Source organism: Solea solea, chromosome 20, assembly GCF_958295425.1.
Source record: "Solea solea chromosome 20, fSolSol10.1, whole genome shotgun sequence".
NCBI classification, from domain to species: domain Eukaryota; kingdom Metazoa; phylum Chordata; class Actinopteri; order Pleuronectiformes; family Soleidae; genus Solea; species Solea solea.
The window spans coordinates 10,464,446-10,480,247 of NC_081153.1; the positions used below are offsets into that span (position 1 = coordinate 10,464,446).

A 15,802-nucleotide genomic window follows, 5' to 3' on the forward strand; every position below is an offset into this window, starting at 1 on the left:
TTTAAAACGGTTCTCTGCTTTTAATAAGATGGTCATATTCTAATATTGGTAACATTGGCCATATTCATTATTTTGTCTGTGTAACTGTAACTGACGAAATTTCACGGAAATCAAAGCGGTTTACAAACTTGGGTTTTAAAGTTATTTTAACTCTTATTTGATATTTGAAAAGCCTCTCACTGTTTCCAACTATTAAAAAATAAATAAATAAATAAATAAATTTGTGTGCTACAAAGCTGGCACTGGTGATGCATTCTAGAATAGATAACGCACCGACGCTGGCTGGGTGCCTGTGGAAAAAAGGGCTACAGGTGGTGCAAATGTTTGGTTTTGAAACACAATTGGCGCGTCCACCTGCTTCTGTGTGCAATTAAATTGGAGTTTCAATTGTCATTTGTCAATATGTAGAAATACAATACTAATACTAATACAATACTAATTGCACGATCCTCATTTTTCTCAAATGAATACATGAAACAAACATATTTTTACCATGTTGCCTATAGTGTTTTTTTTCTTTTCTTAATTTCATTTTCCTAAAGTGTCCTCTTCTCCTGCAAAGGGTTTGATGGCATCTGGCTGGAGAATTGGCACAATAACATTTGCATAACAACAGTGGAAACATTAATTCACAATTCCTCAGGGTCATTTTCTAAACATCCCAATCACAACATGCAGACTGGGCTCAGCAGTCTGATCACTTTTGTTTACCACCTACAAAACAAAGGCTATTTACTGTAGGTTAGTTAAACCCCTTGCTTTTTTTTTATGTATAATTTGTAATAATAAAGCTATTTTCCTTATAGCTTACATTTCCTTTATCCCCAATAGTGTAGAAATAAACATTTCAGTTACAGGAAGAACTCGAGTGGCGCACAGAGTAATGTTTTGATATTAGTGTCATTTGTTATGATGATATAATATATGATTGCAGGGCATAGGACATGTTATGTGTTTGAAATAAACACATGAACTCGCTGTTTCAATGGCTGGAGACATAGTTTTCCTTTAGACCTTCCTGAAGTTGTTTAATGCAGTTTTCCTTCGCTTTTCGCCCAAAACAGCACAACTCGAAAAAGGATATCAACTAAGCAATAAATGACATACTGCCAATGTTTATTTATTTATTCTTATTTAATAGTAACTCATAAAGGCTTATTATATATTTGTTTTGGCTCTATATTATCGTTATTAATCATGCAATCTAATATCTAGATAAGAAAGGGGGGAGGGGTCCATTTGACAATTGCCAGAATGAGGAAATAACAGTGCAATAATAACAACAATAATAATAATAGTGTTGCTTTTGCATTTTGGTTGCAGAGTAGCATGTCTGGCGTTGCCAAAAACTCACTCGGCACCATTCGCCGTGTTTGAGCGTTTGGAATTGCCAGGACGTGGGCGAGGGGCGTGGATCCAGAACAGAGTGTGTGGACTGAGCTCTTAAAGCCAAAATCTCCATCACTTGGCAAGTAATCTTTGCGTCGTTAGTGCTGCTCAGCAACTCCCATTAAATCCCCACAAGCATTATGGTCACCTCGAGCTCAAGTCATGTCCCTAAATGTTGCACATGCATCCAGCTTTTTCTCCCAATAGTTGTTCTATATTTATATAAATAGTAGATCAAGGGGCTATAAGAAATATATATATATTATTCTGTTATTATGTTAAGACATGAAATGACTATGATGTGTCATAAACTTAGTTTGTGTTTGTGTGTTGGTCTGCTGTGTCACCCTCTGCCAACATTCTAAAATTAACCAAATAGGTTCATTGTTAATGAAACTAAAACAGATGGTGGGCCAGGCAGAGGACACATGGTGTCCCAGATATAAAAGGGTTAACATGGGTACTGCGAAAGAGCGAGAAAGGGGAAATGATCCTATGATTAAGAACACACAAATTGACTGGACCAATTCTGTAGCACACATGCCCCTCCACGGAAAACCAGCATCAAAGGTACAGTGATCCTTCAGAACATTCCGTCCTCTGTCGCTCTAAAGATTGCATCAGCCCAACGACTTACAGTCCATACAGTTGTGTGCTGCTATGAGACTATATACTATATGCTGGTACTATATACTATAAGACTGCAGTCCCCTGCATAAACAAATAATCACGTCTTTAAGACCCATATTTACAGACCTGTGTTTTATGTATGTGATATCATTCTCTTTTTATCTCAGATTTTTTTATTGTGTCTTGATTGGCCCTCCAATCGATTTCATGTGGCCCTCCAAACAATATCAAGTTGTAACGAGTCATTTCTATATGTTTTTATTTTTAAATTAATAGATTAATTTTGCATCATAAATATGTTGTTTTTTTTGCATATTAAAACAAGCACTTATATTTTTGAAATTATCTAATCCAACTTTATTTGTAAAGCACAAAAAAAACACAGTGGACCAAAGTGCTGTACAGAATAATGGATAAAAGACAGAAAAGCTCACATGAGGCAAGATTACATATAAAAAAAGGAATTAATACGGCATATTGATATGTAATTTTGAGCTCATAACGTCCACCGCAACTGTTGCTTTTCCCAAAAAGGTTGGGCTTTTTTTTTTTTACTTGACTGGCCCCTGACTGACCAGACGAGACCAATGGCCCACAGGTCATTTGAGTTTGAGACCCCTGCCCTAAGCCAAAACTAAGTTGCACCGAATTTTGTAAAACTTGGTGGAAACATGTTACGGCCCAAGACGAACAAAAAAGTCAATTGGGACCATAGCCTCAACTCAAAAGGAAGTCGGCCATTTTGAATTTGGCGTCCATCTGGGCGATTTGCACGCTTCACTACGAGTTACTACGCTTTTGCGACTAGTCTGAGTGCGTTTACCGTAAAAAAAAAAAACACCAAAAAAGTGTCAATTTGTACAAGACGCATCAATGGCAAAGAGTTTTCCAAAGGTTTTGTGGATTCAAGAGGGCGTGGCCACGGCAACCATCGGAAATGTTGCTGAATTTTGACCATTCGCTACGAAACAGGAAGTGCCCTATGACTTCGCCTCTGAACTTCATACGTGACACAAGAGACCAACCCTGAACACGTCTGCGTTATTATTGTTATTATTTTTATTATTATTCCTTGGCTTTGCAGCATTTTCGAGGGCGTTAACGAATAAAAGTGAAGACAGAGGGAGACAGTGAGGTCAGAGAACTGCTGCACTCCCCGACTTGCGTGGGGAGGGGGCCTGAGGGCCCTTTCATTGTAGTTATTATTATTATTAGTATTATTATTATTAAGGAAAGACTAAAGAAGTAAAAGGTCATTAATATATCTCTGTTGTGATGCTCTGATCATATTTCTTGTTTTTCTTGCTGTTCTCTCATCTTCATCTCTTTCTGCATTTCTCAGTCTTGATATCAAAGTCGCACGCGCCACAGAAAAGGCCACCTGCCAAAGAATAACAACAAACCAGTGTAGCCTAGCAACAGCGTGGAGACAGGCTTATTAGTTGGGAGAAGCAAGGAACACAAATGGGGAAAAGTTTCGCCCTGTGTGTCTGCCGCTCACACACTTGTACATGCTGAAAGGCACGTGGGCTCAAATGCACAGCTCTCATTCCAGCTAATGGCACCTTCTCTCACATCCCTCGTGCTCGACAGCCTCACAGTTGCAACAGCCCATCGATCAGGCTGCTAAACCCTCACACTTTTTTCTCCATCTGCCAAAAGTTGTTTCTCACTTATTTGTTCATTTTTTGTTTTGTCTTGTGAAAGCAGCAGGACAACGATTGACTGCCAAGATATGCGAACTGTGTGGTACATGTAAGTATCTAATATCAAGGATATCCGGGACACAGGAGATTTAAATCAATGCACAACAATGGCTATATGGCAGAGACACTCAAGAGTTCAAAATGTAGTTATGTACGTACGTTGGTAACGACCTTTTCTTTTAAGAAATAAATATAAATTACATATAAAATACATTAGGATTCACTGCAATTCTGCAACAATACTTGTTCATGTGCATGAAATGGTTCCCATAACTTTCATAAACATAACCGTAAACATTTACATGCATCTCTACATCAGCTGCTTTGCTGCCAAAAATAAATTGTTCATTATGTTGGTCCCCATCACATCACATATCTCTCTTTCTGTCCCCTCTCTGTCCCTCTCTGTCCCTCTCGCCTCCTTGCATCTCATTTCTCAGCTGACACTGAGACCCCCCCCCCCCCCCGTTGCCACTTCCACTCCGGGGGGAATGTGCATTACAGCTTCTGTAATTATCCTGTTGGAGTGAAAGTGCTGAGGCCAAAGAGGCAAACCTCATAGTGCACCAAGCCTCCCTGCAAAGGGAAAGACAAAGTGCAACTAAAAATAAAATGAGTGTAGTTCCCAGGCAGAAAGAGAAAAAGAGATATGGGGGATTCCCCATATACCTACTTTTTGTTGGACTTCTCATTTGTCTACCATGCCAAGCTAAGTAACTGGGTCCATATACCATCAGGAAACACAGTACTGAGCATTAATATTTGATTGCAATCATCAGCTGCTAACAATTCACAAGCATTTTTCCACTTCCCTTACCATCCTGAGTTGTTTATTTTCCTGCAACATGGCAGACCAGTTTAATTTTCTCCTAAAAAGCGAAGCCATCCCGTCTATAAATGTAGCTGCGAGTGAGCTGGGTAACACATTCGTTAATTAATTCAGTGAGACTGGTCATCTCAGCAGCTCCCAGGTTTTTGGTTGCTTAGTAACTGCTGATGCAAACAGGGACTGTGACCCTGAAACGCCTCAGTTAAAGAAAACACCTCCTCCGGCTCCTTCCACATCATTTTCATGCATTGTTTGGCGCTTTTAACCAAGCTCACTTTGTGCAACGCTACGGAGCCCCAGACACAACATTAGCACACCCTCGCTTGAATCTGGGACACTAAAGTAAAGTTAGAAAGATTCGAACTTCCGTGATCAATAACATTTAAACGAAACATTGTTGAAACACATGCAAGACGTATTTTGAATCACAGTGATGTAGACGACATGCTACAACCTTGTTTTTTAGAGCTGGAGAAATTACATTGATCTCTACATGCAGTCTGCCATTAAACTTACATCACATATGTTTGCTTTGGATTATACTACACTACCCAGTGTTAAAAAACAAAAAAAGTTTGAAAAAAAGTATGCTTTTATGTAACTTTATATTAATATGTCCTGCATGTGTTTGGTTTAAAGATCCAATTTTTCTAAGTTTGAACCCTTTTTTGGCCTCCTTAGCTCAGTAATTCATGGAAATTATATTAAAATTATTAATTCATAATTCCTGCACACATATCTATTTTGTGGCCACAAATTAGAGGGTTGTCTGGGGCTCCGTACACAGCTAATGTTTCTGCTGCTGCTGCTAACAGAAAGCAGAGCATTCTCTGTGCAGCCTTCACTTCTGATGCCGGTAGAAGGCTGAAGGTAACATTTGTTAAGGTTAATTGCATCGATGCTGCAAGCATCACACATCTAAGAACTTGTATGCACTAAATCATTTCAGAAATGTCACTCCCAGCAGCAGCCAGCCAGTCTAAACAAGGAAAAGAAAGCATTCATTGAAAAAGCCCCTCACTACAATGGACCCTGATGAGTGCACTTGTTTGCAGAAGCAGGCAAAGATGTTAGAGGTGGACATTGCACAAGTACTCGTTTTATTGTCTTACCGACATGATTTGGCAACAAAATTAAAGCAGCAGAAAAAAAGAAATTTGATATATCATTGTCACTCTGAAAAACAAACACAATCATGCAATTTGTTTCTCTATCTCCTCTTTGCCCAGCGAGGGGCAGCTGCCTTCTTTTTGCCCTCTTTGACAGCATTAATCTGGGTCCTGGGATTTACATCCACACCTTCGACTGCAACGTGAACAGCAAGAGGAGTAGATTAGACTCGCTTCGTATTTGTACTACCTTGTCCGGCCTGACAAGACACACTTGCGTTTGATAAGGATATCACGGTATTGCATTACCTTTTGCTCTAATGGCACCTGTCTGTTGAAAGGTCCTGAGTCTGGGTCCCTGCTGGGGGACAGCTGCTCTCTTTGTGCCTTCTTTGGTACTAGCCCAGGTCCGGCCACTTATATCCACACCATGTGTACCCGCAACTGAAACATGCACGGCGGCAAGGAGGAGGGAATTAACACTTAAATTATATTTCACGTGCACTGCATTCTCTGTCCTGACGAGACACAATTTCACTGGGTAAAAAAAAAAAGATGTCAAGGTATATGCTTACCATTAGCTCTGAGAATGGCATGTCTCTGTTGAAAGGTCCTATGTCTGGCTTCATGCTGAGGGGTGGGTGCTCGCTTTATGCCTTCTTTGACAACACTCGCCCAGGTCCTGGCATTTAGATCCACATTATGTGTAACTGCAAATGTTAAGGAAGGTTAAATTAACGCCGAACTGTAACCATTGAACGGCTTGTGTCACTGGCATGTGTGATGCAGAGGCCGAGCGTAATGGAACTGGGTTCTCTTCACCCCCCGTGTTTCTCAAACTGCGGTACGTGTACCACCAGGGGTACGCAAGCTTCCTCCGGTGGCACTCGTGGGGAAAATCATAAATTACTGTTCTACTGTATGTGACCGGAGTGGAGTTGAGGAATTTTTGGGCCCAGAAAGTGATACAAATGGCAAAGAAATGTATATTAAAAAAAAAAATTATCTCTCACTCTATATATACTCTTAATCTAATTTCTCTATCCAAGTATATGTGAGGAAGAGGACGATGACAGCAGATTATAATATAGGGAATAAACCTTAACTAGTGCTACTTTGAGAGATCAATATTTTCTCAGGTGGTACTTGCTATAAACAGTTTGAGAACCACTGCCGTACACTGACTGCAAAGTGCTGCCGGCAGTGTCTATGTACACACACGTACAGATAGTCAAATTAGCAATGACAAAATACTACTGCAGTGTGTGTGTGTGTGTGTCGCAGAAGCACTGTACAAGTGATGCTCCCTACCAAAAGTACCGCTGTGCACTTGAGGTGTTGTTGACTTAATTCCTATCTGTGTCCACTGCTCTGTTCTGCATCAGCGGCCAGTATGGAAGCCTCCCCGTGTAATTCACTTTGCCACAGCACAATAATCCCTTAATTATAAACCCCTCCCTCCCCGTCATCCACACAAGACGGTGCTTTTCTGCACCACCAATGCAGAATCGCATCGTTTTTTTGGTGGACTTGTCAGAGGACGGTGAATGACACAGAGCACTGTCCCCAGATGGATGACGCTGTTCTGATTTTGCTGACCACACACATTCAGATCGGGGAAATGGGTCTTAAGTTCAGGAGAAAGTAAGCAAAGTAGTAATGCTGCACGTTTTGTGGCTAAAGCACAGGATGTAAGAGGCAGAGTGTATACCAGGGACAAGTGCTACTGCGTCTTCTGTCTTTAATTAATCAAGGATGCTGTGTGTATGCAACTCCAGAAAGTAAGACATTGTATTAATGATTATTCAGGCAGATTTTTCTTTTTCTTTCTTTTTACCTTCCGGATGGGGCTGGTTGTATGTCTCTAGTTCCTCATGTTTGGTAATAGAAATTTCATTTTGGTTGGACGAGCATAAAGTTTGATGATCCAACGCAGCTATTTGATCTTTTGTCCAAATGGAAGTGACCTCGTGTGGAACATTTTCCACACACCTCTGATTGTAATCCAATGTCACATTGCAGTGGTGTGTTGGGTAAATGTGCCTCTGCCCATTTTCGACATTTGTCCTGGGAATATCACACTTTTCTCTCAGTCCTGGAGCTTTTAACGGGTGCAGGTGAGCTGCAAGGTTGGCCAGCGGGTGATAAATGTTCACCAAGTGTCTTCCCGTCTCTTCCTTTACTATATGCGGTGTTATATTCACTTCCATCATCCCAGTACCGACAAACTCTGGGTTCTGACGCAAATCTTCGGCCTCCATGTGCTGTTCCATTTCCCTAGACAAGAGGAGACAGCGAGTCTGTAACACCAGTCAATGCTTTTGCTACAGTTTAATTGTCACTGGCAGATTTGTATATAGTGATTGTAGCCTATAGCACAATGCTAAACTAAACTGGTTAACCAATAGCTTAGCTGCTGAATACGACCGAGCTTTTAATGACATGTTGGTGAAAGAGCAGATCTTTAGATGAACCGCTCACCTCCCTGTATGTGTGACGCAGCGTCCCTTTTCAAAACCATGACTTTTTAATGAGGCTATTTTTTTTTTTAAGGCCACAGCCTATCAGCTGTCGAGCAGCGATGCGGAGCACGTGGTCCGGTGAGACCCGGGACACTTGTGTTAACGGAGGTGTCATGGAAGCTCCGGGTGGCAAAGGAGCAGATGGTGCATGTACATTATTATTATCATCAGTAGGTCTGTGCCTGCACAGCAGCCCACCTGATCTGCACTGCAGTGCTGGTGATGTAGGTCAGACAACGGAGGCCCCTTTACTTTCAACCGTCGCTTGAATCGCGTGCAAAATATTTGTTGAAAGTTAATGAATCTATTATGAATTTCATTACACTCTTAACTCCGACAGCGTTAAAACCATGAGCAATCATTGAGTATTAGCTCTCTAATATGCACATACAGTTTTGAAATGAAATCATATTAGATTATTAACTTATTTAATTAAATCTCTCTCTCTTGTATTGCCTACCATTGGAGAGAAAAATGAGATTATAATAGGCTTGTTTTTACAGTGTATTGTACTGTATGAGCCATACAAAGGTAAATTATACTCCGCCGTAAAAGTTTACCATGCATTTACTTTCATAGACCCATTATAGAACCCATTACAGTGAATTAACCATGTGATTGGCGGCGACTGACGAATGTCAGGCCCCTGCTGGAGTTTGGTCCTTACCAGTGACTCAGCGTGCTGAGTGAGGAGGCACCATCTTCATTCTGCGGGGACTCTGGTGCACAACCAAACTTCTCCTCGACGTGCTGTGCTCTGCTCCAGATGATTTTGCAGACGCGGTCAAAATCATCGCGGGGATAACCCCAGGCAGAGGATTCGTCCATGAACTGCTTTGTTTCGTTCATTTTCAATTTGACTTCCGTGATGTCCATTGTTCTTCTTCGCCCTTTCCTCCTCTTCTCACAGCAATGAGTTATGTCGTAGTTCTGTCTCTTTTACACTATACTAAACCACACTCAGGCCTGATTTCCTCTCCTGCTCAAGGGACGGTGTCAACTTATAAAAGACATAAAAGGACAGTGGTTTTCAAAGTTGAAGAGAAAGAAAAACATTAAAGGAAACTTTGCTTGACACTGCCGGCCGGAAATTAGAAGAAGATTCAACTTCTAAAAGACGAAAGGTAAAAGTTGGTTGATGGTGGAGTTTAAGTTTAACTGTACTGTAGTACTGCCTTGTTCTGGATTTCTTCAACTAACTTCCGGGCTTGTTGCACACTGAGAAGTGCAAAGCTGCCTTCCGCAGTTCAAAGTTCTCTGTCTGTTACAGTTCTTCTCATCCTTCATCACGGTTCTTTATGGCAACTCCACCCAACTGCTTTTGCATCTTGACAGTCTGTATCACAGTTCTCCTTCATTCTCATCCTCATTTTTATCCTCATAACTGTTCCTTAATCCTGGATTCTTCCTGTCTGTCTCTCTCTCAAATCTCCTCTCATCTCAGCCCCATCCCCCATTTCATAGTTGGGTAATTAGTTAGATCTTTAGCGCGTGGCATCTGAAGTGATGCAGTACTGCCTTCTTGGATTCAGTCATGCATTACTTCTCGTTTCCTTTTATCTTTAATACATCCTCATCTCCTATTAATGCAAGGATTGTCTGTCTGTCCATCGCTCTCTGCCCTCTCAATTGCCCCAGGGGGGTAAATAAACTTTTCTTAATCTGTGGTCCGTGGATGACTTTGACAAGTACCCCCCGTCTATCCAAACTCTAGGAACACGTGCAGTGTTGCTTGCCCCTGAACATGTCAGAAATAGGGAGCAAAGATTAATGGCCATTGGAATGACGGGCAGTGAGGATCAAAGGCCAGTAAAATCCCTAAACACAAGACAAGGGAGGATCTCATTTGAGACTGAGCATGAGTCAAGAAATCCCTGTGTAGTCTCACCCCCCACTTTCAACTTTCCCACTGGGTTCACCCAGGAGCTTTGAGAGTGAGGAAGAATCCAGAGGGTTTAAGGAATGAGGATGTTCAAGAACTGAAGAGTAAGATTTCACTTAGAACTGTGGAGGGCAACATTGCACCTCTTACCTCTTAGTACATCCTGTCAGAACTCATTGGAAGAAAAAGGAATATGAAGCAACAGAAACTTTTCCAGAAGGATTTAAATTTGCAATGGGAGGCTTTGAACGTCTGTGCTGAAGAATTTGTTAGAAGAAGAAGAAGACTGATGAAATCCAAGAACTGTGAGTTAACTGTGATTAAGAACTTCGGACTTCGGAGGGCAGCGTTGTGTCTCTCACTGTACAGCCTGTCGGAAATCATTAGAGGAAGAAGAAGAAAGATAAACAGATGAATGCAGGCCTTTGAGGAACGTTGCTTTGTTTGAAGTAGGCACAATCAGAAAGAATGGACAACAGTGCAGATTCACACTACCTGAGAGCTCGCTGTAGGATCATAGGAAAACGTCTTTGTCAAGCAAAAGTTATTAAGAATGCCAAATGAAAAGGTAATAATCAGGCCTTGGGTGGCCAGTTCTGTTGTCAGCGCATTTACATGCATGTTAAAAGTCCGATTTTAGTTTTAAGACAATAAAATTTGGTTTTCTTAGTGTCACGTAAACATGTTAGTCCGACTAACAACTGGATAATGTGATCCATAGTCTGATTACTCAGACTGATGTATACGCTTAGTCGTACCAGAGTCAGACTCGGTGTCTCTGCGCATGCACCAAAATGTCCTCCCTGGTCTTTGACCCGGAAGTAGAAGAAGAAAACGACGTATGAACTGCCCCATCTCTGTATCACGATTAACATGTAGAGCAGGTACAAAACATACAGAACCACATCACGGTGAGATAGCACCAGAAAGATACAGCACCACCTACGGAGGCGGAGTCAGGCTTACATGGCCAATTTACTCTCCGACTTGGCAAGTTGTCCGATTGCCTGTTTTAGTTGGGCTAGCCTTAGCTCGCATGTAAACGCAGTGAGTGTCATTATTCTTAGTAGTAGTATTATTATAATAACAATCAGGGCCCACACGGTTGGTGTAGTGGTTAGCACTCTTGCCTTTGCAGCAAGAAGACCCAGGTCCGCGACCCAGTCGGAACAAGGGCCTTCAGGCATGGAGTTTGCTTGTTACCCCGTGTGTGCGTGATTTTTCTCCGGGTTCTCCGGCTTCCTCCCACAGTCCAAAAACATTCAATATGGGGATTAGGCAAACTGGACAGTGGATGGTTGTTAGTCTCTATGTGGCCCTGTGATGGACTGGCGATCTGTCCAGGATGTACCCCGCCATTCGCCCTATGGTGCTGAGATTATCCTCCACAGCATGTGGAGGATGGATGGATGGATGGATGATGAGAACAACCAGATACAATTCCACAGTTATAAAGCTGAATAAATGCAAAAACAAACAAGCAGGGTGCATTGCGAGAAAGCTAATTACTTTGGTCATATGCATACGTGGAAATGAGATTCAACTTTCCTGGAGGATCATAAGGATCAGTTTCAATATTAGTGAACAGGAAGTGGGCGTCCATATTAAGCTGCTGGGCATTCCGAACATTGGTCATAGTGGATGGAGACAATGGCCCGTTTCTCCTGGACCACTAAATGTTATCACAACATAGTAGTATTATTATTATTGCTATTTTTTGTGGTGGTCCCATCAAGTATGACTTGTGAATGTGTTAAAGAAGATATTTACTGGTGTTTTCTAAATATGTGGGCATGTGATGGGGGGGGGGGGGGGGGGGGGGAGAGAGTGTGTGAGAGAGAGAGAGAGAGAGAGAGAGAGAGGGAGAGAGAGAGAGACGCGCAGGAGCAGGGCTGCAGTCTGGATCTTGGCGTCGCACAGACACCAAGACGACGCGGTGGTGAGGCGCTGCGATAACGGGAAGTGCATCGCCTATTCCTCTCTCTTCCAAGAAGATCACTCTCTACAGAGAACTTAAGAAGCGTGGGGGTTTTCTCTTGGACCTGGATAACCGTCGCTCATCGGTCTATAATGAGTTAAAACGTGGATTATCGGTGCCACAGATGTCACTAACTGGAGATATATCTCAGAGAAGGACATAAGTGCTGCGGAATAAACTGAAGGAGGGATCTCCTGTTTGTTTTCTGGTGTTTTTTTTTTGTTTTTTTTTAAATATATATCAGTTATATATTTGGGGTGGACGAGGGATTGACATGTTTTTTTGTTCCTCTTTACGCGTGCGAGGCAGCTCAGTGTCCACTTGAATCACGTCTAGGTTTGCCTTCCCTCCTTTCCTCTCTGTAGGTGTGAAATCTATCTTTCTCAGACACAGACTCTGAACCCCTCGGTCCCCGCATGACATGGTTCAGTCCAGCTGCGAGATCCGAGCCTCCTCCATGCATTGGGATTTTTCTCAGCAACGACACCGAGTGAATCTCCCTTTTCTGACCATCTGAGAAACTATCGCGCCCGCCACATCAGAGATACACAGCCCTGCCATGACCGCCGCTTCAGATCGGGACGCAGCGCCGGGACTTGGAAGGAGACCGGAATGCGCTCACAGAAAAGGGAACGGAATACCGATTTTTGCTCTAATGAAGGCGGGAGTGCAGGCGCACCGTTGGAGTCAGGTGCTGTTCATATACATGGGACTGCTGGCCGCCTCAGTAAAGGGTAAGTCCCGGTCTGTGTCGCTGGCGAGATGCAAAATGCAGCAGGTCTACCACCACTTTCACCGCCTCCCTCCTCCCCGATGCCCCCTGACTGAATGCAAATCAGCAACGCACACATATACCCCCCCCCCCCTCCCCCCGCATCCCGAAAGCCACATCTGCGTTATCCCTGCATCCAAAGTTATTAATAGAGGAGAGGTGCCAGGTTGGGTGACTATTTTGGTGATAGCGCATCCTCCTCCTGGAACCGCAACTGAGCTTAGTTTATCCTTGGACTGTGGTGATGATGCGCGTGTCATTAAACGCGCGTGTGTTTGTGATAGAGGAGCACAGGTGTGTTAAATGATCATGTGCATGTGTTTAATGAGCTGTGTGTGTGTGTGAGAGAGAGAGAATGTTGCTGCTTCTCACAAAATGAGGTTTTCTCAGGTGAAGAGACGACGTTGGTTCAGCTGCAGCAGCAGCAGCAGCGTGCTCTGCTCTCATGATGAGGTGGTCAAACAGGCGGTGGATTATTGTGCAGTTCAGAGTCCATGATGGTGTGTGTGGGTGCGCGCGCGCGCGCGCGTCTGCTTAGACTTTCCTAAATGATATTGAAGATCCACCTTCTACAGTAAACATCGATGTATAACAATTTGTTTCCACTTGTATTTTCTCTCCTTACTTGAGCTCTGTCTCTGTATGTCTCTGACTCACTGTGTGTGTGTGTGTGTGTGTGTGTAGCCTAGTTAAGTGACTCTGGCATTTCTGTCCTTGATTCATTGCAAATGGAACTAGAGCTGGACATTCAACAGATTATCATTACTATTAATTAGCCTTTCACGTCTCTGTAACATGGTGTAAAATAAAACTGATCCATTTCTCCCCTGTAGTCATAGACACGCATTTCTAAAAACACGACCATGCATGGCTTTTCGTGGAAAAAAAGCTGCAGTGTCGTGTTTTTTTTTTTTTTTTGTTTTTTTTGTTCTTTTCCTGAATCCTGAACAGGTCCTTTTGGCAGAGAAAGCAAACCGTTTTATCACTGTCTTGGCTCCCACGGCGTGGAACGGTGACTATTTTTAGTAAAAGCCAAGAATACTGCTCTGGACCACAATGTGGATTTGACAGCGAGTCGTGGCTCATGTGCTCGCCCACTCATACCTTGGGTCGAACAGCACATTATCCACGAGTTGAGTGGGCTCATTTTATCCGCATCCACAACGAAAGAAAAAAGGAAAAAAAAGAAAAGCCCACGGTGCAATGGGCTGCGTCATCTGTGCACGAGCGTAGTTTCAAACTCCACTCTTCATCAACGGAAACACAGCTCTCACTTCATCTCCCACCATGTTACTCCCACTCTTCTTTTGATCAAACTTGTGTCGTCAACCACCCACGTGGGTTCGGTGAGATGGAGGTTTAACACACACACACACAGCGCGCGCGCACACACACATACACACAATGGCAAACCTCTCTTGACTTAATAACACTGACACATAAGGCCGGACCGTATCTCCCTGTAACAACGTTTGCGTTTGGTGTGTGCGCGTCCCTCGGTGCTGCTGTCACCAGCAGTTGCCCCACTCTCCCATTGAGCGGCACCAGAGCCTCACACTACACGCCGAGTGGAAAGGAGAGAAGACCTGGTGGGCTTCGTGACATTTCTCTACATATTTAAAACCCAGTCCGGCCAATTATAGACCATCCGCAGCTGATTCGTGTCGGGGGGGGCTGTCTTCGATAAGCACCACATATGTATGCTGTTTATACCCTCGTCTCTCACTTTAAACGATTCCCAGCCTCCCTTGTAACCTTATTATGGTTCCCAAGGGCCACACAGACAGAGATAGAGATGTGTGTGTGTGAAAGAGAGAGAGAGAGAGATCTGAAAAGAGCAGTGTTGTCTCCATGGGATCAAAGCCAGCTGTCCCGGTGGACTCGTAGCTCAATAAGCGGTAATCAACCTCAATTCTATTAAACGCACTGAGGGGGAGAGGAATGCAAAAAGGCCAGGAGAGGAGGGTGGGAAAAGGACAAGAGGTACGGGGGAGGCGGCAGCGTGTCTTTCCTCGCTGGGTTCTTGTGTCTCGACTCTCCTCCGCGCTTAATCTCCATCGCTATTAGATCATTCGTCAGCGCGGCGCATGAGACAGTCGCTCAGCACGTTTCCATTTACAAGTGAGACCGCACTCCCCCCCCCCCCCCCCCCCCATTATATCGGGAGGACACAGTGTTGTGGTCATGATGAAACTTACAGCAATGCTATGAGGACTGGAGGGCTTGATGCCGCTTTTATTTTTTATTTTTTTGTACTTCCAAGACGTTGGCACAGTCGTGAGGCTGCGAGAGAGCGAGACAGCGCGCGCGAGAGAGAGAGAGCAGTCAATGACGCAGCGTGAAAAACTTCAAACACCTCACCCCCCAAAAAAATGCATGGGTTTAGTTTTAATATCTCACCTCTCTCTGCCTTAGATGTGGTCAGCTCTCTGTCTGGGTGTTGGTTAACGTAGTTGGTTAGCCATCCATTTTTCTTTTAAGGTATAAATATCTATATCTCAACCTCCATACATTTCATGAAATCTATTTCAAAAAACTATTATTAACTAGGTGCTTAGTAACATGTATATACGTAGCATACTAGCCATTAACAGCTTAAAGTAAATCTTAATTCATGTAGTAATAGAGGTAGAATAAGGTTATGTAGAAAAAGGTGTTAATATGTGCTTAATCATTACTAATAAAGGGCTAGTATGCTACTTATGCATGTTAGTAAGCACCTAGTTGAATATGTGTTCCTCAATATAAAATGTGACCCATTTCTTTCTTGTTTTACCTGGCATGATTGCCTGATTGAAGTGTTTTTGCTTTTTTTGTATTATTTGTCATGTTACTTTCACGCCTCTCATCATACCTTCATTCATTAAACAAGCACCACCGTCTTAACAAGCTTCGCCATCCTCTTCTACTTTTTATGTGGGGAAAGAGCCTCCGTTTATTGTCGTAACTTCCTGTACCGGCATGATGTGTACTGATTGGCTCAAT

At 43.0% G+C, this 15,802-nt stretch overlaps 2 protein-coding genes across 2 annotated transcripts in view; one reads left to right on the forward strand and one right to left on the reverse strand.

Annotated features, from left to right (window-relative positions):
- Nucleotides 1-5,633: 5,633 nt before the first annotated feature.
- On the reverse strand, nucleotides 5,634-9,886 carry LOC131447105 (uncharacterized). The gene is made up of 5 exons (XM_058618569.1): nucleotides 8,853-9,886; nucleotides 7,501-7,940; nucleotides 6,239-6,373; nucleotides 5,973-6,107; nucleotides 5,634-5,859 (listed from the first exon to the last, which is right to left on the reverse strand). The coding sequence occupies exons 1-5, from the start codon at nucleotides 9,059-9,061 to the stop codon at nucleotides 5,765-5,767; spliced, it is 1,014 nt and encodes a 337-aa protein (XP_058474552.1). The 5' UTR covers nucleotides 9,062-9,886; the 3' UTR covers nucleotides 5,634-5,764.
- A 2,065-nt stretch (nucleotides 9,887-11,951) lies between these two features.
- Nucleotides 11,952-15,802, forward strand: part of csmd2 (CUB and Sushi multiple domains 2) — a 207,931-nt gene continuing 204,080 nt past the window's right edge. Inside the window, exon 1 of the mRNA XM_058618872.1 lies at nucleotides 11,952-12,779. Within this exon, the coding sequence (XP_058474855.1) occupies nucleotides 12,605-12,779 (175 nt within the window). The 5' untranslated portion in view covers nucleotides 11,952-12,604. The remainder of the gene's footprint in view (nucleotides 12,780-15,802) is intronic.

Bases quoted from the DNA above. Each gene is read 5' to 3' on its own strand.
- LOC131447105 (XM_058618569.1), bottom strand. From the start codon at position 9,061: ATGGACATCACGGAAGTCAAATTGAAAATGAACGAAACAAAGCAGTTC. The intron at 6,108-6,238 runs GTAAGCATATAC...TGCATGTTTCAG, and splicing joins TGCCATTCTCAGAGCTAATG to TTGCGGGTACACATGGTGTG. The intron at 5,860-5,972 runs GTAATGCAATAC...TTCACGTTGCAG, and splicing joins AGGTGCCATTAGAGCAAAAG to TCGAAGGTGTGGATGTAAAT.